This window comes from Mchenga conophoros, linkage group LG23 (genome assembly GCF_057382185.1).
Source record: "Mchenga conophoros isolate Kocher_MC1m ecotype Shallow Benthic linkage group LG23, M_conophoros_male_GT1.1, whole genome shotgun sequence".
In the NCBI taxonomy this organism is placed as follows: Eukaryota; Metazoa; Chordata; class Actinopteri; order Cichliformes; family Cichlidae; genus Mchenga; species Mchenga conophoros.
In genome coordinates this window covers 2,589,385-2,613,155 of record NC_140547.1, presented here as the reverse complement: position 1 = coordinate 2,613,155, position 23,771 = coordinate 2,589,385, and the positions used below count along the sequence as shown (strand labels likewise).

At 42.0% G+C, this 23,771-nt stretch overlaps 1 protein-coding gene across 2 annotated transcripts in view; it reads right to left on the bottom strand.

The window, feature by feature from the left end:
- ttc39a (tetratricopeptide repeat domain 39A) overlaps positions 1 to 23,771 on the bottom strand; it is a 29,369-nt gene extending 5,598 nt beyond the window's left edge. The window contains exons 1-14 of one of the 2 annotated variants that reach the window (XM_085263674.1): positions 23,587 to 23,771; positions 22,286 to 22,336; positions 22,084 to 22,134; positions 21,753 to 21,806; positions 13,305 to 13,409; positions 6,011 to 6,142; positions 5,404 to 5,444; positions 2,211 to 2,278; positions 2,056 to 2,120; positions 1,837 to 1,936; positions 1,536 to 1,601; positions 774 to 882; positions 623 to 690; positions 470 to 529 (exon numbers count right to left, since the gene is read on the bottom strand). In XM_085263674.1, coding sequence (XP_085119800.1) covers positions 470 to 529; positions 623 to 690; positions 774 to 882; positions 1,536 to 1,601; positions 1,837 to 1,936; positions 2,056 to 2,120; positions 2,211 to 2,278; positions 5,404 to 5,444; positions 6,011 to 6,142; positions 13,305 to 13,409; positions 21,753 to 21,806; positions 22,084 to 22,134; positions 22,286 to 22,336; positions 23,587 to 23,639 — 1,023 coding nt within the window. In that variant the 5' untranslated portion in view covers positions 23,640 to 23,771. Of the gene's footprint in view, positions 1 to 469; positions 530 to 622; positions 691 to 773; positions 883 to 1,535; positions 1,602 to 1,836; positions 1,937 to 2,055; positions 2,121 to 2,210; positions 2,279 to 5,403; positions 5,445 to 6,010; positions 6,143 to 13,304; positions 13,410 to 18,345; positions 18,598 to 21,752; positions 21,807 to 22,083; positions 22,135 to 22,285; positions 22,337 to 23,586 lie in introns of those variants that run through there. The other variant, XM_085263676.1, reaches the window with a different exon arrangement.

Genomic DNA, 23,771 nt, shown 5'->3' with positions numbered 1-23,771 from the left:
AAGAAAGGCACGTAAAGGTTGAGAATCGCTGTTTGTCAAACATATGCCACTAAATTATGATACCGATATGATATGTTTGCAGAAGAGATGATTTGACTTTATCAGTATTTTAGTTAAGGACACAAAACTGGCAATCAATGTTTAGAAAAATGAGCAAAATACAGAAAAAAATAGTTATGACCTTTATTCCACATGAGGTGATTTGTTAAGTATTTGAAAGAGCTTTTCATTCTGGTACTTCACATTTTCAACATTCAGGATTCAAGACTTTATTGTCATTATGTAAGGATTAAAAGATGAAGGCAGTACTCTCTCACATGGTGCAAAAAACATAAATATACTGACATAAACAGAACTACAAAATACAAGATTTAAATACATTACTGATATGCATTAAAAATACACACACACACACACACACACACACACACACACACACACTTTCTCCAAGGGAAAATAAATTACTCACAGCATCCAGGTTGCCTTTGATCTCTTCTATCCGACCAGCAAAGAACAAAAAGATGGATCCCTGGATGAAGACAAACACAGTATGTTTGTGAGAATGACACAAACAATCATAGCAACATTTGAAAAGCACACACAGTCATTCATCCTGACATACCTTGGGGTATTTTTTAAGATATGGCTCCAGCAGTTTTTCTGCATCCTCAACGTCTCCTTCTCCAGTGCCTTTGCGAGACAGAAGGAACCCAGCTCAGATTGCATCTTTTAGTGTTAATTTGCAGATGTGCGTGTGTGGGTGTGTTGCTCACCTAGTATGAAGCTCATGAACGTGTGATAACAGAGGAGAAGCATGTTGCACAGGAAGGACCTGAATGTACTTTCTACTGAGCCCTCTTGAAGCTGCTGGAGACCAAACTCCTATATAAACACACACAGTTGCACACATTTTCTGAGTCTACATTAAGTCTTCATTTGTGGAAGATCTATCAGCCAATTAGCAGTAAAACCAGCACACAGAGAATACACTAAAGTAGTTATGGGAAAATCTTCTGTGTTTAGTCAGCGTGTTCTGGGGATAAAACAGCATCTGCTTGTCTACCACTTCTCTGACTCACAAACTGGCCTGTGTGCAAAACACGCAAGTACAAAATACAAGAAATGCAGTATTTGCATGTTCATAACCGGAAGATAAATCAGTCATGATGGTAATATTCAAAGGTCAACTGAGGTGCTGATGTGATGGCTTGATGAATGAAATCAGTAGTTACAACTGGTAACCACAATTTAGAGAAATAGTCATTGCTCATTATTATCAAAGCAACCATCATTTCATTGATGGTTGCAAGTTTCATTTCACATTTCCATGAAAAATAACACGACAAACTCGTCTTAGTAATAGTGTGATGAGTTCTACCACAGATGCACTTACAGTTCTCGAAACACTTCTCTTTCTCTGATTCATAAAGAGGCATTTCAAACAGAGCGGAAGGGTGTATCGGCTCGCAAAATATCTCCAGCCAAAGCTGTTAGAGAGCGCCATGTCAGAAGTCTGACTTCTCAGAAACGCTTACCTTATTACCAGAGAAACCGACAAACTCCAGCAGCTTGAGTGTCCGAGTAGGCAACATGGAAATCATCTGCAGGAAGCAAACAAGCAGTGGAAATGAAAAGGTCAGAAACATAATTACAGAGCATTTCATTGTTATTACAGATGCTGAACAAACTATGTTGGATTTCTTGCAGCTATCGCCATGTTAGGCTGGAGCAGCTCTTAATTTATGCAGATCTTCTGCTCTTCTGGTGCCTTTTTTGTTAACCAAGCATCACAAAATTAAGTCAATCAATGAGGCACAAGTGCAAACTATTACTTACTAGATTAAAAGCTCCCACTCCCAGTTTCACGCCACCCTCAAAATGCCCATGGTTGTCACCATGAGTGTATCCGGAGGACTGCAGGACTGTGTGAAGCTCTCTGAGGGGGTTAAGATATAAGCAAATTAAGGGGAATAAGCTGCGATGAAGTCCTGATGGAAGAATAAAAGGTCTTCCAGGAAACAGGGATGGAAACATGGATATCCTGGAGATACTCACTTGTAAGTCTGGTAGCTGTTCCTCACTTTGATTCCTCCTTTGATAAAACTGATCATGTTTTCATCCTGAGCACGAATGAGTTTAAAAACACAAAACAGAAAATGAGTGATGGTGGCAAACACATCAGTAGCACTGGCTGCTGTAAGCCTCCTGACCTGAAGGAAGGTGAGCGCTGCCCTCTGGAGGAGACACTCGGCGTAACAAACTTCAGCATGGAGCTCCTCTGAAGTGAAATCGATTGTACCAGTTATTGTCAACCAAACACGGGCTCCAGCATAATGACCAAACACACACATACACATGCAGAGGTACTACTTTAACATGGAGCAAACATTTAAACACTTACAAAGTCTAAACATTTTAATTATTTAGAATAATTTAATGATCATCTAATAACTTCAATCAATCAATCAATCAATCAATCAGTCTTTATTTATAAAGCACTTTTCATACAAAAAATGTAGCACAAAGTGCTTTACATAGTTAAAAGCAGCCCACCCCACCCTCCAACTCACTCCCCACACTCTCATTGACATAAATGATGTGAATACACACATATTCCCCCCCCCACCCCCCCCCCCCACCCCACACACACACACACACACTTAAAGAGTAAAATTGGGCTGGGTTCGCATGAGCCAAGTGAGGAAACACTATAACAGGGAGCCGTCTGCACCGAGAGCCGGTCACAGACCGCAGCCTCCAGGCCGGGCACACAGCAGGAGGGAGGCAAAGGAGCCCCCCAGCCAGGCTGAGAGGACCCTCAGAGCCCCAGCAGCCACGGTCGATCACAGCCCCGGTGCAGAGAGCGCCCTCCGAGGAAACACTGGAGATATGACACAATAGGCTATATACAGGGTAAAATGATAAAATAAATAAGAACAGGATACAATATAAATATAAATATAAATATAAATATAAATATAAATATAAATATAAATATAAATATAAATATAAATAGAGTAAGAAGATTAAAAAATGAATAAGAATAAAATCAATAAATATTAGGTAAAGCCTAAATTAATAATAGAATAACAGGATAGAATAAATAAGCATAAAATAAATAAACGCTAAGTAAAAGCTAAATTAAAAAGGTGGTCTTGAGCCTGTTCTTAAAAACATGTACGTTCTCTGCGGCCCTGAGCTCCTCCGGCAGGCTGTTCCACAGACGAGGACCATACCACTGAAAAGCTGCCTCTCCGTGAGTATGTGTCCTGACTTTAGGGACAATCAAAAGGCCAGTACCAGAGGACCTCAGGGTCCGCGAGGGTTCGTATGGTAAAAGCAGATCTGAGAGATAAGAAGGCCCAAGACCATTAAGACATTTAAAAACCAATAAAAGAACTTTAAAATCGATCCTGAAACACACGGGGAGCCAGTGCAGCGATTCTAAAACCGGTGTAATGTGGGCCCGCCCTCTGGTCTTCGTCAGCACACGAGCTGCAGAGTTTTGCAAAAGTTGTAAAGTTGAAATATTCTTCTTAGGAAGACCAGAGAGCAGGGCAGTAATCAATGCGACTGGTAATAAAAGCATGCATCAGCATCTCCGTGTTGGCCCGAGAGAGAATAGGGCGACTCTGGCTATAATTTTTAGATGATAAAATCCAATTTTAGTTACATGTTTAATATGTGGGATAAAACCAAGCTCAGAGTCAAAAATAACACCCAGGTTTTTCACTTGTAGCGAAGGACATAGTGAAAATGCCTCTAATTTAGACAAGAGTTTCTCTCTCTGAGCCTCAGGACCGACAATTAAAACTTCAGTTTTGTCCTGGTTAAGCTGTAAAAAGTTTTCTGCCATCCAAGATCGTATATCTAAGATACAGTTAAAAAGGGCATCCATTGGTCTGGTGTCATCAGGAGACACAGAGATGTACAGCTGAGTATCATCAGCGTAACTGTGGAAGTTCACTCCATGCCTCCTGATGACACCGCCGAGAGGGAGCATATACAAATTAAAAAGTACAGGGCCTAGAACCGACCCTTGAGGCACACCACATGTCATTTTATGGATCTTAGAGGAGCATGTATCCATACTCACCATAAAAGTTCTGTCTGAGAGACAGGAAGTGAACCAGTTGTGTACAGCACCAGAGAGGCCCACCATGTGTTTCAGTCTGTTTAAAAGAACAGCGTGGTCTACTGTATCAAAGGCTGCGCTTAGATCCAGTAGCACCAGGACTGAGAGCTTTTGGGAGTCCCAGTTACATCTAAGATCATTTAAAACCTTTAGGAGAGCCGTCTCTGTGCTGTGGTTCACCCTAAATCCAGACTGGAATATCTCCAGGATCTGTCTATCATTTAGAAAATCATTAATCTGAGTAAAAACAAGTTTTTCTAAGACTTTACTTAAAAATGGTAAGTTGGATACAGGTCTGTAGTTATTAAAATCATTACAATCCAAATTGCTCTTCTTCAGAAGGGGCCTCACCACCGCCGTTTTAAAGGCAGCAGGGAAGACATCCAACTGAAGAGAGCAATTCATCATGTATAAAAGCTCAGCCTCAAAAAATCCATAAAGTGTTTTAAAGAGTGAAGAAGGGATTGGATCTAAAAGACATGTGGTGGGTCTCACTGTGGAGAAAACTTTCTGCAGGTTCTCAGCATTAACCAGGACAAAGCTGTCCAGTGTCTCCTCAGGTACAATCGAGCCCTCAGATGTGTTTACAATCATATGGCGATTAGATAAAACATCAGATCTGATGGCGCTGACGTTTCCCCTGAAGTGGTCTGCAAACTGCTCACAGAGCGAGTCTGTGGGGGTTCTTTGGGAGCTGTTAAAATCAGGGTTAAATAAATGATCTATGGTGGAAAAGAGGACCTTGGGATTATTTTTGTTAATACTGATTATTTTGGTGAAGTATGAATTTCTTGAGTTCCTTAATGTATTATTGTACATTTTAAGTTGCTCGGAAAATATTTGATGGTTGATAGTATTTTTATTTTTCCTCCATCTCCTTTCTGCTGCCCTGCAGTTTCTTTTGAGTGTTTTGACTTCTTCGTTTCTCCAGGGTGATGCATGTTTTACGTTAATCTTTTTGGTGGTGAGTGGAGCAACGGAGTCAAGGCTTTTCTTCAGTTTGCTGTTGAAATGATTAAAAATCAAATCGCAGGGTGCAGGTAAAATCACAGGGGGGCATTCGTCTAAAACCCTGGTAAAATTTGCAGCCACTTCAGAGGTTAGATAATTTATGCTAAAGTTATTAAAACCTCAACTATTAAACTGGACTAAAAGAAATACAAGCAGGTTCCTCTTTTTAGGGAAAACTCGAGCATATTCTCAGACTAACATCTGTTTCCTTGGTTTGTTTTTAGGAATAACACACAGACTCATATGACTGTACCGACCTTCTGTGAAGTTTTTTGAAAAGGAAGACTTCTTGCGTTGCCTGATGGAGAAACACAAAACGACATCACCCAATTTTCTAATCAGTTTAAAACACACACACACACACACACACACAATCCTACCTTATGTCGCAATGCCCTGCATTTCCCCTCCTATCATGTTTCCTTTCAGATACGTGACTCAGCCTTATTCATCTAAACACAGGATGCTGAGACGCTGCACGATGAGGTTGCTAAAAGAAAAAGGGCTGAGTGTGCGGTAAGTTTCCTATGAGCAGTCAGAGTGTTTACACAGAGAAACTGCAGCTCTGACGTCAGATTGGCCGAAATAAACGTGTGTTTATAAGATGACTAATCATATGTGGTGCCCTAAGAAAAGCCTCTGCGATGGATTCTCACAGAGGCTTCAGTAATATTGTTTTTACTGAGCTGGAAGAGTCTCAGGATGTTACTACCGAAACTAGAGCTCATTAAGCTGTTCAATTTTGGGTTGAGACAAAATAAACTTCCGCAGCTGACTTGGCTAAAGAGGAACTAACAAAAAAAGAGACCCTGTCATTGTTAGTCAGCTGGTTATTATTTTATCAGCTAACTGACAAAGTCTCACCTCTGGCAGATAGCCTGTGCCTCCTTCATGGTGTTCCCTGCAACTAGGATGTGTTGAGGATCGAAGGTCATCATGGCCTGCATTTCTAGAATGGTGGCGTAGGTCAGAGCGTGGTACATGCTGTCTTTGTTTCTGTAAAACAAGCAAACAGAAAATTTCTGTTGTGATGCACAGGACGAAAAATATTAAATATTGCATTGTTTTACAATCTTTTACAGAACAACACATTAACATTTAGTTGCTTTAGATTTAGAATAATAAAACTCGACATCCTGGTTACATAAAGATTAAATCAAAAATATTTCTCATTCTGCAAAAACTTTTTTTAAATGATTGAAGACATAAAATATTAATAAGCAGTCATCTGACAGAACAACAGTGTGGCCACTAAATGACGAATACCTGCTGACAAGAGACGGGAGATACTGAACAGTGTCTGTTGGCTTTCACGGTGACAAGGACACCGAAGTACTTGGAGCGTGTACCACGTGCACTTTCCCCACATAAATACCGAAATACTTGTTCAACTTGTTAATAAAGCTTCCTGGTCCTGATCTAAACAGTTAAGCAGCTACTAATTAATCAAAACAAGTTAAAGATATACAACATATGTTTGTGCTATTAATAAGGAGTCCCACTGAAGTTATAGCGGACGGTTTAAACAGCCGTATGTATCCTGGGATTAACACATTTTCAAGCATGTCTGTTTGTTGGATCATATATTAAGTGACATTAAGTCAGAGGTGTGCAGGCAGGAATGCTGTCAGTCCGCATGGCCAACATTTCGCTGCTCTTCATCGCCAGATTAACTCATGTGACCAGCCTCTGGGATGTTACTCTGACCTCAGACCAGCTCACAATAAACAGATTTTTCACCCCATGAAAACTAGGCCAGCAAACATTAATCATGCTCTACTTCATGTTTCCTAATACAGCTATATCTATATATGTGCACACAAACTGGAAATAAAAGGCAAACGGAGATAAATGTGACATCATCCATGTGACTTTTTGCCTGTCATGAAAGAAAACTGCAGAATTAAGTAGAGACGTTTGTAAATTAACTAACTACAAACCTTCAACTGTTTGCTTAAATGAATCCAATCAGCTTTAACTCAGTAAACAAACACCAAACAAGCTCAGTAGCAACCTGGAAACAGAGAAGGCGCAGACTGAGAAGCAGGGAGATTTGCCTGGGTTACATTTCCATGGCGTCAGGCTCGTTTATGTGAGACAGCAAGTGAAACTCAGGCTGGGAAACCTTTTAAGATGGAGTGTGATTTAAATTTAGTCACATGGCAGCAAAATATCTGTCAGATCTCAGTGATGAAAAGGTCGTAGCACCTCTGATGGCAGTAAAGCTGGGTCTCCAACATATTTTCACCACGTAGTTCCATAATGAAAGGGAGGAGCTGCTTTGAGATTCGCACAAACACGTGTGCACCGACACACACCTTGCATTCAGTTGAAGACGATGGAAGCAGCAATGGTAGTTCTGATGAAATCCAAACATTTTCAGTGATTTCTGTGGAAATTTGTCACAGAAGCTTGTAGCTGATTCCTAAAATAACTCCTTGTCTGAATTAACCCTGATAATTTAACCCAAAGAAGACAACAGTACAGGCTACAGAGAAACAACAGCGCAGGTGTATCGAACACCATCCATGCAAACATCTGCCTCTCAAAATGAAAAAACACTTGACTGGTTACCGTGTGGAGCCATTACTCATGTTTCTATATTTTGCAAGGAAAATAGAAAAATATTTCAAGGACACACCACAGGCCACCTGAGCTATTCATTTCCATATATGGAAATACAGTATATAGGACAAAAACAGAGCTTGAGCAATTCTAATGAGTTTGAAAGTCAATATTTGGTATGACCTACATCCTTCACCACATGCTAAACTCTCTTAGGTAGCTGTAATTTCTGAAAGTAATATTCGGGAATAGTTCTTCAGCTCTTCTTTGAATGTTGGCTGTTTTTGTGTTGTTCTCTGTCAAGATGATCCCAGACTGCTTCAGTGATGTTGAAGTCCGGGCTCTGAGGAGTGTGGTTGGGCGACCGGACGAATATATCGACGATAGGCTGAGCCCATTGTCGATGGTCAAGGGCGATTTATTTATTTATTTGCCCATGAGTACGTTTGCTAATAATGATGGAGCTAATAGAAGCAGCCAACATTAAAAAAATAATAATAATAGCGCTGTTTTAACAGCACCCTCTTTCATCTGCAAGCAAATGCCCCCTCCTCAGAGATCACCCAAATGCTTGTTGATGCAGCTGCAGAAGCTGGTGATAGCCTAGCATACTCAGCCGGATGGTGGACACGTGCATGCTCATGCAAGTCAGTGGTGTTTAAGTACTTTGCTCGCACTACACGTCTGCACAAGTGTTTACATCAGGTTTACCTGTTTCATCTGGTTTAAAGCCAAAGAAATCCAAAATTGGGGACTTTATATTTTTTTAGTGCTGTCAGCGTTAACGCGCCGTCATCACGACTAATAATAAACCCATCTGGAGCGCAGACGGAGTCAAAATCCCTGAAATGTGTGTGTCAACGCATTTCGGGTAGTTTGTCCGAAGTTTGTTCATTCTGTGCTCTAGGAGGGCATCAAAAATCGCGTTAATCGTGACGACCGCGTTAACGCCGCGTTAACGCTGACAGCCCTAATTTTGGGGGGAAATTAGTTCGTCCATGCTTGGACTTCTTCTGTATTGTAAACGTGCTAATCAGTCCGTGCATGATTACATTGCTCCGCCCATCAAAAAGCCTGCGCATGCGTGAAAATATCGCCCATCGTCGATTATTGGACTGACTATTGCCGGTTGGAAAATTTTTGCATATCGCCCAACCCTACTGGGGAGGCCAATCCATGACTGTGTTTTCCTATCCAGGTATGCTCCTTCTGCACTTGTAGAGTGTTTGGGATCCCTGTCATGCTGAACAATGAAGCCGTTGTCAATCAGATGCTTTCTAGATGGTGGCTCAAAATCCCATGGCAGTTTTCTGTGTTGGTGATTCTCTCAGTGGTGAGATACCCAACATGAGTGGCTGAAATGTTGCCCCAAACCATGAAAGAGCCTCCACCAAGTTTTACAGGTAGGTGTAGACACTCAGTACTGTCCCTCTCTCCTGATCTCCTCTGTACATATTGAACCAAACCAAAAACTTCACACTTTGATTCATCGATCTGTATGACCTGTTGCCATTAATTTTCACTCCAGTTTTTAAAAAAAGATTTTCTCCTTGTTTCCTTCCTCAAGGTTGGCTTCTTGAAGGCCATCAGTCCACTGAGAACATTTGTATTGATGCTGAAGGGCCAGATGGATCTGAAAGTCATGTCCTTTTTCATCTGCAGTACATAGTGTTTATGCCTTTATGCCACTTCTTTTATCATCCTCCACTTGTCCACTTTCCTCAAATTTTAGCTAATAGCCATTTGGTAATCCCCCTTTTGTTCCAAAAATATTATTTCCTGCCTGTCAAACTGTGTTATCTTTGGCATTTTTAATAGATTCAACTAAAGAAATGGGAATAAATTATGTATTTTTTATGACAAGCTTCTAGCAACAAAGTGCCTGAAGATATAATTCAAAGTTAGTTCTTTGCTAAGTTGTCTGACATGTGTAGACACAACACTGGTTCATCGGTTGACTTGAATGATTCATAGGTCTGAAACAAAAAAGAAAACATTTCTCTGAAGGTGCCCCGGTATAAGGATTGGACTGAAAAGGAGTGAAAACGCTGCCAAGTCCTTCGTAATACCCCGAGAACTATTGCTCAAGACCACAAAATGAAAAGAAAGGCTGGCTCATTGGAAACGAATGCAAAGAAATGAGGCTTGACTCAAGGATTCTGACTTCTAATCATAAACTACAAAACATGAGGACCTGTGACCTGAATCCCAGCTAAACCACAACACAGCATCTAAAATTAAAGGAATAAACAAATCAGTGATCCAGTAAGATTTTCAGGACAATCGGACGCTTGAATATCTCCACAGACCTGCAATAAGTTAACCAGCTACACGATGTACTTCCTGTGAGAACCTCCGTTCGGTTTCTGCTACTCCTCAGCTGCTATGGTTCGTTTGGCTTGGTGTCTAGCCTCTTCCTCTTCTGCTTCATCTCGCCCTCCAGCTGTCAGTCCACTTATGGTTTTATGTTTTTATCTGGATCCACTGCTTTTATACCAGTTTATTTATCACTGCTTTCATTGACTGTTCCACTGCCTCCTGATATGACGCACATTTTCAGTAATTTGACATGTAGTTTGTGGTTTTTCTATCACCTTTAATGGCCATTGTATTTCTCGTAAAGTAAATCAAGTTTCCAGTTTTACAACGGCTTTCAGTTAATGAGTGAAGCATAAATCTACTGTCTCCTGTGCTGAGCTGTCCACCTGCACAAACAGTGCTTAAACAGAGTATTGGTCCATGCTTGCTAACAGCGCACTAATTCCATGTGTCCGTAATAACCGACCCCGTCATAAATAACTGCGGCGGAGGACTTTAACGCACGAGTCTCGCTCAAGACCAAAGTTATCCAAAAGATTCAGGGTGATTGGCGATATGGTGACCGTGACTGTAAGGCACTGACTAAAGTCTCTACAAACACAATATTGTTCCACAGTCAGATTTCCAATTAATATGCACTTTGTATAAACGAGGTCTTGCTCCCAATGCATCCTGGGACGACCTCCAACTACCTGTGACCATAAACACGAACGTAGGGGTAAATGTAGCAGACACAAGATTGACTAAATAGAAACTGTGTCCACATATGTGTGTGTCCTTGCCCCACATGGCCGCGTCAGACTACAGCTGACAGGTGGAGGAAAACAAAGCAAATCCTGCCTGCAAGCAAAGGTGTGAGATCTAAAAGTCTGAAACTAATACTAACATGTCTGATCAGCAGTTCAAGGCCGAGCAAGTGGAAGAACACAAAAGCTGCGGGATGCAAAGATTCACAGGCTCTACAACACATGATAACTCCAGAAAACATCCCCGCTGATGTGTCCAGGTGCATTAAAATGATATACAGCATGCTGAAAGCCCAACAGCTGTCATTTCCTCTCATAAAAGCTTTTTCTGAGGAGAAAATGAGGTTGTGGGTGTTATTGGGTTGTGTACAAAGAAAACAAAATATTAAAAAAATCAGTTTAATTGCAGTTCTGCATGTAAATGGCATAGAGCCGGCTGCACAGGGAGAAACCTGTGAGGCAGAAATCAGGACACCAACAGGAGTGTGAGGTTTTAGATTTATCCACATCGTCAGCACGGGTAGAATATTTCCCAAATCCAAGTTTAAATAACAAACACCAGGAAAGACGGATCAAAAAATAATAATGTAAAAAACAAAGAGTGTGAGTTCATTCACTCTTAATGTCGTCACACACATGTCTCTCAGCAACAACACCACACACCGGTTTACTGTTTCAAAACTACAAACACAGTCAGGGCTAAAAGGAAGCTATTGTTTGATGCTGGGCAGCACTGGAAAGAAGAAACTGGGCTGAGGAGCGGCCCACAGTCCCAGAGGACGGATCAAAGCAGCGGCACGATAAAGGTGCTGATAACACGCAGTGGACACAGAGTAACACGATGACTCGGTGTTGGAGTACAAACCTGGAGGTGCCGTTTCTACGTGCCGTGTTATGTTAATGTAACTTAAAGCAGCACACGGTTCACATAACCTGTTCATGTAAACACAGCGGAAACTGCAGTTACAGTTTATTGGCTTTAATGTATCTTGTCTATTAAGACTTTGACACCTTATTTCTTATATATCTATTATAGTTTTAATTCTCTATTTTATCTTATTTAACTTTAGATTCAATTTACTTGCCCACTGTGGGTCCCTGCAATGCGGTGTTTGTCCTGTACTTAACAAAGAACCGACAAGAAGCTTGACTTTAACTGCAGTACGATGGTTCCAGCTGTCACTGATTCAGGACTCAAAAACATCATCTTACAGACTTTATTTTCCAAGCATGTTATGGGCCTGACAGAGCCTGCTGTGATTTGTCCCAGTTGCTGTGTCATGTTGTCTCTCCAGCTTCAGGTGCCGCACTTTTGTACAGCCAACTCTTCTCAGCAACTGGGTCAGAGCACAGAGGACAGCTCCAGACTCAGGCAGCATTTCTGGTTTTATATGTTGTGGCTGCCGAATGTGGGACCTCTGTGGTGCTTTGGGTGATTTAGCCTTTTTAACTTATTATTTTTACCTGATCAACTTCAGAGTTTTAATATGTTTCTCTTTTGATGGTGATTGTGGTCTGTCCATCTCTTTTAGTTAAACTGTTCGAAGAAACCTTCGCTTTATTTGCCTCCTTGTCTCCTTTTTCAAACGCGACACTTTTTGTTGTTTCCCCACATAATTGGACCTTCATGGAAACATCACAACACATTAAAAAGCTCCTTCTAATTGTGCAGCCATCTTCAAAGGCTGAATAGTGAATTTATCTTCAATATCTAAGTGTCCTCTTAATTAGAGAAACTGTACTGATCCTGCCACTGGGAAGAATTTAAAGCAGTGAGTGCTCTGAAAGCTCAAAACAAATAAAGCACAGCTTCTTAATTCTTAAACTTTTATTGGACATTTAATTCAATCTAATTCATTTAGAGACGGCTTCAGATTTTAACGTGAAAAACGTAACAGCAATCATGGCAGCATGTAAAAAAAAGTGATCATCATCAGAACATTTTCAGAAAACTGGGTGACAAAGCTAAAAGTTCCAGGTCCTGACACGTCCACAGTGAGAGACACAAACTACTAACAGAGACCTGCAACATTAGGGGACGACTGTCTAAAAGTCCTCCAAGTCACCAAAGATCCAAGAAAAACATTCAAGGAACTGCAGCAGGGTTAAAATAGAAGAGCAGTGAGGTGAAATCACCGCAGATCTAAAAAACGATTAGGAATCCTCTGAATGATCCCTTAACTCACATTTATGACCTTCATATCTTTTGATAAGTTCTTGGACGCTCATGAAAAAACATGGTCAAAGTTTCAAATAATGAGGCAAAAGCTCCGATTTTGGACTGCTGTCAGTCTGAACAGAAGCTCCGCCCACCTGCTGTTCAAACCCTCTGTTTGAGAGGGGGAGCCAATCAGCAGACAGTTGTCTTAAGGGAAGAGGAACTAAAACTAAACTTGTTTCAGACAGAGGCCCAATATCAGATAAATAAGAATTATTTTGAACCGTGAAAGTTACTGAGAACACTCGAAAGGTCAAAGGCCGGCGAGAACAGCACCCGTAGCAGGTCGTTACGCAGGTGGTGCTCCTACCTGCATCTGAGCCGCGCCTGCGCCTCCTCAAAGTCGTTTCTGAGGAACAGATCCAGGGCGGCCATACAGTCCTCGAGAGCCAGCGTCAGGTCTGACCGCGAGCAGCTGCAGAAACAAAACAAACAGCAAATCTGGATGAAAACATGCTGAAAATACATCATCGTCCAAACACAAGGACGTAGCTGTGATCAAAGTGTACACAAAACAAGCCTGTGTCATATAAGGCAACCCTAAAAAGTGTTTGTGTCTTTGACTGGCCCCAAGAATAAAAACACAATCTAAAAAACATTTTGTCCTGAATCGTAACATATTCATAAGTTATTAAATTCTCTGCACTCGAGACAGAAACCAGAAAATGAACACAGAGCGAGCCAGACGAGCAAACCGGCTGGAGGGAGCGCTTGTGGCGGGGCGTGGCCTGCGGTGCCGTGCAGAGGAGGCGGACGCACCTGCACGGCACCGCAGGCCACGCCCCGCCACAGTGCTGTTTGCTGTTACTGATTCTGCTATTTGAAATTACAGACATAATCATACATTTAGACAAGGACAAGCTCCGGGAGCAGTTTCTGAATCTTTTATTAAAGATAAAGAACAGATGCGCTTCGTGGCTTAAAAAAGATCACGTCACCTTGTATTCGTCACGTGACGGGCGTGTGTACGACCTGGAGTCGTCCATCTTTGATTTGACCCGCTGTAGCCATGAAACTTTAAGCGTATGTTTCACTTGTTAAACTCGGGGAGAAAACAGCAGCCAGAATGTGAAAAACTCGTTAATGACGGGCAGATTAAACAGAGAGAAGCTAAGCTGATGGAAATTCTAAAAAACATTAAGCTGATTCGTTAACTTTGCTTGGATTGTTGCTTGTTTGCTGTGTAATTACTTTTTATTACATTTACTGGATTTTGGACTAAATGACGTCAATCCCTGCCATGAAATATACACAACTTTTTATTTTTTTTTACATTAAGTATTAGTTAATTAGCTTAATGTAATACTTTCGAAGGGTTTTCAGGAGAAAAGCATCTTCTGTCTAAAAAACAAATTATGACAGAACTTGTGGAACGATGCTCTCAGGTTCGACCAAAATGCAGATGTTTCACCAAAACGCACAGCACCGCCTTTGGCAAAAAGCACCCACAGCACATGGGTGAAGGGGAGAGGATTGGGGCTTGTTTTGCAGCCACGGGACCCTGGCACCTTGAGTAAAATCTAAAAACGCTTGAATAAAAAATTATTCAAGAGTCAAATGTGAAGTCAACTGTCTGAGAGCTAAAGCTTGGTCAAAACAGAGTCATTCACAGACAGAGATCCCAAGCAGAGCAGCAAATCTGCAACAGAATAACTGGGGGGAAAAATCAAGGTGCTGCACTGGGCCAAAGTCCAGACCTCTCCCTCATTAAAATGCTGTGGTGGGAGTTTAGGAGAGCTGGGTAAAAATGAATGCATGAGAGAGGCTAATACATTTAGACAGGAAATGATGCTATAAGCATTTCTACAAGTTGGGGTGTTCTTAGATAAATGAATAAATCACAACCTGGTCTGAACAAGATTTTTTTTATTATATCCTGATACGTACAAACTTCAAATTCAAAGAGGGTGTACTCCATTTTTACGAAGCTAGAAGCCACTATTGCGTGAAATGACCTCACTGTCTACTCTCTCCCGTATTTTGTGCTTTGTCTTGATTGTGGTTTCTTGTGTCTTTCTGTGGTCTTGATTCCCCCCCTCGGCCCCTTCCAGTCTGGACAGATGGCTGCCCTCCCAGAAGGTTTTTTATGTAGAAAAAGGCGAGTTTCTTTCTTGGATCACTGGCTTTTTCTCTAAAACACCGTTAGCTCTTTACCTTACAACATAACGTCCCTGAGGGCAACTATCATTCCCATTTAAGTGCAGGAACACACTCTGTCAGTATTACCCGCTCAGCCCATGTCAGCATTAGACAGCTGCAGAGGAATAAAAGAGTCCAACTGAGCACTGAGGAAACGCAGCTACAGCTAACGTGTCTGACACATTCCTGTCCATTAGAAACACAAAGAAGCCATAAACTCACTTCATACATACACATACCACCAGCAGCATGATAGAAAGAAGCACACATACTGGTGCAGCTCTGCTAATGACATGCGGGTGACTGCTGTGTTCACCATATGACCGGCAGGCAGCAGTTTCCTGCTAACAGAAACCTCCTCTCACTGGTGCACTGTGCAAAACTCAGGTGACTTTTAGAAATGCTCTTTGTTGTCAGCAACAATACACACACACACACACACACACACACACTGACAAAATAATGCAACCGAAGCTATAAACAGCATTATATAAACATTAGCAATTAGCATACAATGATTAACTTATTCTACCATTGGCTATTTTCTAATTTAGTGTCCACAGATGATACTTTAATATGAAGATCAATAATAAAATCCAAGAGCAGCACATTGTGCGCACATTTATGTTGTTAATCCTGCAGAGTCACATGTCTTCCACCAGTGGCCACTGAGTGAATCCAACCAGTCCAACCAGAGCTGTTGGTACAGTCCATACCGGTTTTCTGTACGAGTAAAGGTGCAGCGACTACAGAGTATTCAACCCCGTAAGCCACAGAGTCAATATTCTCACCTGCAAAAATCCCCAGATGTAGGCAGGAACAGATGAAAACACTGAAATACAATAAACCTGCAGCTCACTAATCCAGAGTGAAAACTGGAAACTCAAATACTGACAGAGTGCTTGTGCATTAAAGAGAGAATAACACACATATTACACTGACACAGTGACGCTGACTGTACTTAACCTGATCTAAGAGTTATGAAGTGCAACATTAATTTTAGTCACAGTAATACCCTGTGACCTCTCGGTCAAAGTCCCACCTTTAAAATATAACCGGGGCCCAGTTCAGAGTTTAAATGACAGGCCTACAGAAGAATTAAGAAATGCTAATACTTACACCAAATGTATAGCTTTGCCAAACATTTATTGTAACCTTACCCTAAATCTTTACTCGAGGCATGTTTAGTTATTATTTTAGATTTTAGAAAGTTGCTTTATATTGTAAGGTAAAGACACTACAATACAAGACAGAAAACCCAACAATTAGACAGTATCCTATGAGCAAGCACTTGGTGACAGTAGGATGGAAAAACTCCTTTATGACAGGACCTTGTAGTACCATATCACCCTATTAGAGCACTTCGCTCTCGCTCTGCAGGCCTACTTGTTGTTCCTAGAGTATTTAAAAGTAGAATGGGAGGCAGAGCCTTCAGTTTTCAGGCCCCTCTTCTGTGGAACCAGCTTCCAGTTTGGATTCAGGAGACAGACACTATCTCTACTTTCAAGATTAGGCTTCAAACTTTCCTTTTTGCTAAAGCATATAGTTAGGGCTGGACCAGGTGACCCTGAATCCTCCCTTAGTTATGCTGCAATAGACGTAAGCTGCCGGGGATTCCCATGATGCATTGAGTTTTTCCTTTCCAGTCACCTTTCTCACTCACTATGTGTTAACAGACCTCTCTGCATTGAATCATATCTGTTATTAACCTCTGTCTCTCTTCCACAGCATGTCTTTATCCTGTCTTCCTTCTCTCACCCCAACCGGTCGCAGCAGATGGCCCCGCCCCTCCCTGAGCCTGGTTCTGCTGGAGGTTTCTTCCTGTTAAAAGGGAGTTTTTCCTTCCCACTGTCGCCAAAGTGCTGCTCATAGGGGGTCATATGATTGTTGGGTTTTCCTCTGTATCTATGAAGCGCCTTGAGGCGACTTTTGTTGTGATTTGGCGCTATATAAATAAAATTGAATTGAATTGAATTGAAAAAACTCCAGCACTTCCAGGTTGAGGGAGGGGGGGGGGGGGCCATCTGCCACGACCGGTCAGGAGGGTGAGGGGTAAGGGAGGAGAAAAGGGAGAGCATAGGGAGACGGGACAAAATACTGACTATAGAAAATTTAATAGCATCCAGAAATGGAAAGATACAAGCATCACGGGATGCAGCCTGAGCCGACTGCAGCATAACTACAGGGATGGTTCAGAGTCACCTGATCCAGCCCCAACTATAAGCCTTAGTAACAAAGAAAGTTTTAAACTTAAATTAGTGGAGTCAAATTACCTGTTAGACTCAGGCCACAATGATACTGAGGTAGATAAGGAATCGTTAAAAACTGCAGCGTGTCAGCAGTATTAAACAGACGCCTTACGCAGCAGGTTTGTGTGCATGTTACATAAAAGAGGGCTGATTTTAATAATAAACCACATTTTTTGTGTTACTGGATTCCTGCTATTCAGATTTTTTAGATAAAGGCTGAAACCTGTGTCTGCAAAGCTGAGGACAGCAAAGCATCAGTGGATATATCATTTCCTTATAGGTGGAAACCGACTCAACTGGTACCGGCTGACTGGAAAACAAGATTTTGGCACCTTGAACGCAATCTGAGAAGAACAAAAATAAAGGAAATGGACTGTGTGAAGGAAAGAAAAGGCAGAAAGAGGAGAGTGTGCGAGGTTCAGGCTGTGCATACCACGCATCGTCCAAATAATTTAATTAGGTTCAAGTCAGCAAGTCTCAAATTCTGCATTGATTTCTCCAGAGAGCAAATTACACAATGATGATCATTATCAGGCAAAGGCGCGCACACACACACACACACACACACACACACACACACACAGAGCCACTATTCATACACACTCACACACCACTGCATGTGCTGATGCAAACCAATAAGTGCACACATGCACCCACACAACCACGCACACACCCTTTCCTGGAGTGACAAAGCATTAGTTTTATCAACTGTGTGACACAGAGCTTTCAGCATATCAGACAGGCTGGTATAACATGTTCAAAGGCCTTGTTACGGGAAACAAAAGAAGCGAGCAGCTCCGACAATAAATCGAGCGAGTTTGTCCACATGCCTGAGAGACAGGAGTGGAAAACAAACGTCACATGAGAATGGAAACACGGCAGGAAAAGTCACATTCGCAGAGCATCTCACACTCTCACGACTGCATGAGAAACACACGTCATCCCAACATGAGCGCATCTTACCCGTTCGACAGAGTCTCTTCCTCCCCTGACATTTTCATCTGGCAAAGTGTGTGTGTGTGTGTCCGGAAGAGACGCAGAGAAAGCGACTAAAGTAAGAGAGAGAAAATAGCAGAAGTGGCTGTGAGCCCGGGGCCTTTCCAGCAGTGCAGTGCGATGCTGTGTGTCTCTTTCTGTAGCAGCAGAAACAGCAGAAGGTTAGGCAGAGAGAGAGCGTGAGAGAGAGAGGTAGGGATGAATGAATGAGAGAGAAAACGAGGGAGGAACGAGAGGTAGGACGCAACAGCAGCCCTTAATAAGACTGGGATGACTATCACACATGGAGAGAAAGCCTGGCCCACCTCGTCTGATCATCACCCTCATGCTCCACACTGCAGTCTCCGCTCTGATTGGTTAATGCAAAATCAGGAGCATGGCTGAAATGCCCACTTTCACAGTCAGGGGATTTTTCTGTGTAGTGAGGATACTTCCAAAAACTAAACCCTGGAGGAGCAATGTGCTAAAAGCAGAAGTGTTCATAGTCACGAAGCCATTTTTCATCATAAAAAGACACAAACGCTTTCCGCCACTGTAGGTGGGAAAGAAATGTGGCTTTCTGAGGCGCAGCTGGTCAGGGCTGCTGCAGAGGCTGCTCACTGCAGCGGGCAGACGGTCCAGGAATAGACGTCGATGCAGCGCAGCGGCTCCAAAATGTAGACGCACGAGAAATAATGTGAAATCGTGAATGGAGAACGGGGGCAGTGCCAGGACTTGAGCTGTATATCACTGCGAACAGCCCATTGCCAGTCATCCATTAGATGTGAGTGAGTGTGAATGGGTGAGAGAGCGACATAAACACATGTCGGCTGTAGTGTCTCGACCCGCATCTTTAATAAGCAGTTAAAACTACTAAACAAGCAGCAGTAATCAGAGCTGTCAGGCTTTTTGTTTTACATTAAAGTCGAGGAGTTTAATCCCAGTTAGCTGTGCGGATTTACTTTTTTGTCTTAAATACTGAAACTACAAACAAGTCTGTGTCATAACATGATACCTCAGCACTGCATACTCTCTTTGGACCACTTTTGTTAAGCACCGCCTCCTTTTTCTTTCATCCCACTGGCTATGAAGCCGTGCTCAGATAATGCATTCACCAGTCAGCCACCGTGACCTTTGTGTAGTGTTTCCTGCATAATCGTGGGTGTTGTTCCCAGAGGAATCATGGGTAAACGGTGGGTTCGCCGTGACCACGCTTGAGCAAATATACTTGATGAGTTTCCACCTGTGGCGCTGCACGCGAAGCCGAGGCTGACAGTCTTTGTTTCATGCATGACCCCAGTATGTGCTCGGGTGTGTGGCATGCCAGATACTGTCAGTTTTTAATCTGCAACAGTGTGTTTGCTCTGAAACACCAAGATGCTAAATACATCATGTTTACTGTCACATTAGAAATGATGCAAAAGCAGCAAAATCTCACATCTGACCAGCTAAACCAAGGAGCAGCACTTCTACACTCAAGCTTTATTAAAGTAAATGTATTTTTAGTGAAACAGTTTTATTAGACAGCTAAGCGTTCATGCCACACGATCATATAACATATGCTAATTTGCTGTTTTTGCTTCCCTTCAAAGGTCTTACGGCGCAATCACAGCATGTTTATGAAGCCACGTCTTTGCCCACTAATGAACCTTTAGAAGTTAAACCACCACTCAGCCTGCATTGTTATATAGAAATTGCTTCCTTCCCAGAGGTGGAATGTAAAATACCCATAGCACCTATGTTTGCGTACATGATTATATTTTTATATTTAAATACTTTTTTTCCTGGTGCCAGGTTTTTAATGAGATTACTATGAGATGTAATAGAAATAGTCCTGATTCCTGGTTATTACTACAAACACATCTCTACTACTAACTGGTTTTGCCTCAAAGGCGTAACTGTTCCCACATATTTAGCCCAGTTTCTGGCCCGTTATTATCCAGTTACATATACTTCAGTGTGTTTAGTCATGCATAACCACTGGTAGCAGATAATGTATTAATTAGTTCAGTAATTAAGTGTTACTAACTTGCTATTGCCATGCTCATGTTTCCACTAAAATACCCCACTATTACCATGTTATTACCGAGTTTAATAGAAAGGGCCACCAGGTTAAATAAAGTATTCTTTATTCTCACTGATGATTTACTGAATTATTGCCATCAAATTACTGACAAAACAAATCCGATATAAAAATTCATCTGCATCAGTTTGTTCCTCAACGCTGGAGGAAAATACTGACCGTCAATGAGTCAGAATTACCTGTTTTCAGATACTATAACAGCCACACATATTATTCCTCTCTCCAAAGTTTAACTGTGAACTTTAAAGCAACCGAGCTCCACAGAGATCAAGAGACAGCATAAAGCTTACAGTCATGTGACCGCGCTAAGGGCTTCGTACATATTACTGTTTTTGCTCCCATGAAAGCACAATCGCGAGAACAAAGCTCTCTCAGTGTCCGACGCAGAAACAAGAGGGGAAAAAAAATCTATCTTTATAGAGAGTAGTAAAAAGAAAAGCCTAATTGTTGCTTTCATCTCTCGTGTTTGCTGTGAGGACATCAGAGGGTCATGGGTTTAAATTGAAGATAATTAGATTCTCATTGCCCTCCTCATGGTGCAAAAACACTCCTGCTCACTGCACAACTTGCAAAAACACATTCGTTTACAAAGTTTTGGTTTTTCACTTTGATCAGCCAAACAGGTCATGACATATTTAGCAGGTAGTGGGTTCCTATTGGACACATCTATGCGCCTGTCACATGACTGAGGAGTCCAGGCTGTCGCACACGGATGTGAATTTCAGTTCACATCGATGTGCGATGTCTCCGGGGTTTTTGAGGACCTGGTTTGGCAAAATCGAAGATTTCAGAGCTCACAGACATGTGATATAAAACAAATTAGAAGCACATCAAATGTTTAAAGCTTTTACATACAAACAAATGTTCATTTATCAGCACAACTTAACACGTCTTCAATTAAAAACAGCAGATGTTCGCTGAAATAAAACCTTTTAAAAATATTTATAAAACTCAAACTAGCTGCCAGTATTTTATAAATATCTAAAAGCGTCCTTTCACTTTATTACGTGCTTCTGATCTTATCAGACAGACACACATTTCTTCTCCAGGCTCTGAACGCTCATCATAGTTTGAATAAGCGATGCTTTCACGGTCACACTCAGGCATAACTAAAGTGCTGAGAGATGATGTTATTCTCAGGTTCCCTCTGTCTGAATTATTGATATCACAAGCAGGAGAAGCTGCCCGTGAACTCCTGACGACTTTGTTACCTCAACATGTGCATCTTTGTGTCTCGATGAAACCAAACATTTCTGTAATCTAAGCCTCGGTTTTCGTGTATGATCTGAGAGAGCTCACAGGCCAGTCTTACCCATTCGATGGATCTGTTGACTCCAGACCATCTTTGTCGTCCGGTATCTGTAACCTGAAACACGGGAACAGAATCGGGCTGTTTTAGAGAAAGGAGAGCAATCTCGAGGGATGAAAACCAGCTGAAAGACAAGCTGTTGTTTGAGGAACACGATCGTGAGAGAGAGAAATATGGACACCGATACATGAGGACACTCCCAGGCCACAATGACTCGCTGATTTCTACAGATATGAACTTGATGACTTTCAGGGAAACCTGTGTGAGACTGGGCTGATGTGGGAGCAAATATTTAAACTTGTTAAATTACATTTGTGAACTTAAAGAAACTTACTTGAAGTCTGTGATGATGGAGTCCAGCTCTGGACTGTTTACATCTGACAACCTGAGATGAGAAATGCAGATGAGTCTGAGCGTAACCGCCTGCCAGAGTTGAACTTATTGTTATGCTGTAATCAGAGCCACGATTAGCAGCGGCTTTATGTTTTCTTTGTTCCTCACAGTACGAAAACATGACGTGCGCAGTGTCACCGTACCGGCTCGGGGAGTCCGGGCTGTCAGGTACGTCTTGTGGATTCATTGCATCCCTGTGAACAGGTCAAAGGTCAGCTTGGGAAAAAAACCCCCACAAGACTGAATCTCATTAAGGTAAGAGGAGGATGTTAGCTGGGAACGTCTGAGGAAAGAAGGGCTGTACGAGAACGTGAAGTCTAACTTTTGAAATACTCGATACTATTCCAGCATATGACCGAGTATTTTCTTCTTGTCAGCGTCCCAGCACGTTTTTAAATATGCTGCGGGCATCAAATTCATAATGAGAATTGTTAAATAAAACTGACACCATCGATATTCAAACATATATAAAATATATGTAAATAATGTGGAACGCATTCTGATTTACCTACACTTTACATACAGCCTGAAGTAGGCTGCTAATCAATATAAACATCATACAATCAACAGATGTCCTGAAAAAAAACTAAAGTTGTTTGTTTTGGAGTGAAATCGCTAAAATCGTCTGTTCTAGTTAGAACTTTATTTACACATGAATGTGTAACAAAACACAAGAGAGACCCAGCTAAGTGTTGGGCCCCTTCAGAACATCACAAACTACATGGATCATGATGATGGATCATATCAGTGGCTAAACACACGTAAGTGTTACATTATTAGACTTTTCTCCCTTTTTGAAACAAAACAAAGTATCAGATCCACTTCCCTCTTTGAGCCTCAAACAGCTGCAAAGTACCTGAAATGACCAGGTCAAAGGGAAAGGCAGCTTGAAACCTTGCAAGTATTATAATGGGACACTGGATAATAAACATTCAGTGCGAGTTATCTCTGGGAAAATAAGCCAAACATGGGGCAGTAACATAAAACTGGACTGTTTACATCAGCCTGTTAAATCTGACTTTCACTAACAGTAAAAAGCTCGCGTGGTCCTGACTGACACATCATGAGCGTCAGGTTGACTAACAGGATGCAGAACACAGACTGACACACGTATAATAATAAGAGAGAAGGAACAGACACCAAACATCTCAGGTTTCTTCCGCCTCTTCCTTTATTAACTACAGAGACTCAAACACACACCGGTGGTTTGCGTGGTTTATTAAAGGGTCCTGGAAATCTCGTGTTCACAGGCTCCAGTGTGTGCTAAACAACAATCTCAGCGCGATGACACGATAACCTCAGGCCAGCGCAGTCACATGACGCCTTAGGTTTTAAAAAAAAGTGCGATTAAATCCCAGCAGCCGGCTTGACTTCGGAGACAGACAAGCACGGACACGGCCAACCAAGACGCGCCGATCTCCGGGAGCTTTTTTCTTCCACTCACCTTTTGCTGTCATGTTTCTTCACGCTTCGCTTCCAGCTGTTCATGAAACTCATTCCACAGCGCGGGAGGACCAGCGGCGACCGGAGAGGTTTACACAGCGGCTCACACTCACGTCACACGGGAGCGAGTGGAAGGGAAAGCGGCTGCTGCGGCTGCTGCTGCGCGTCTTCCTCCTTCCTGACGTG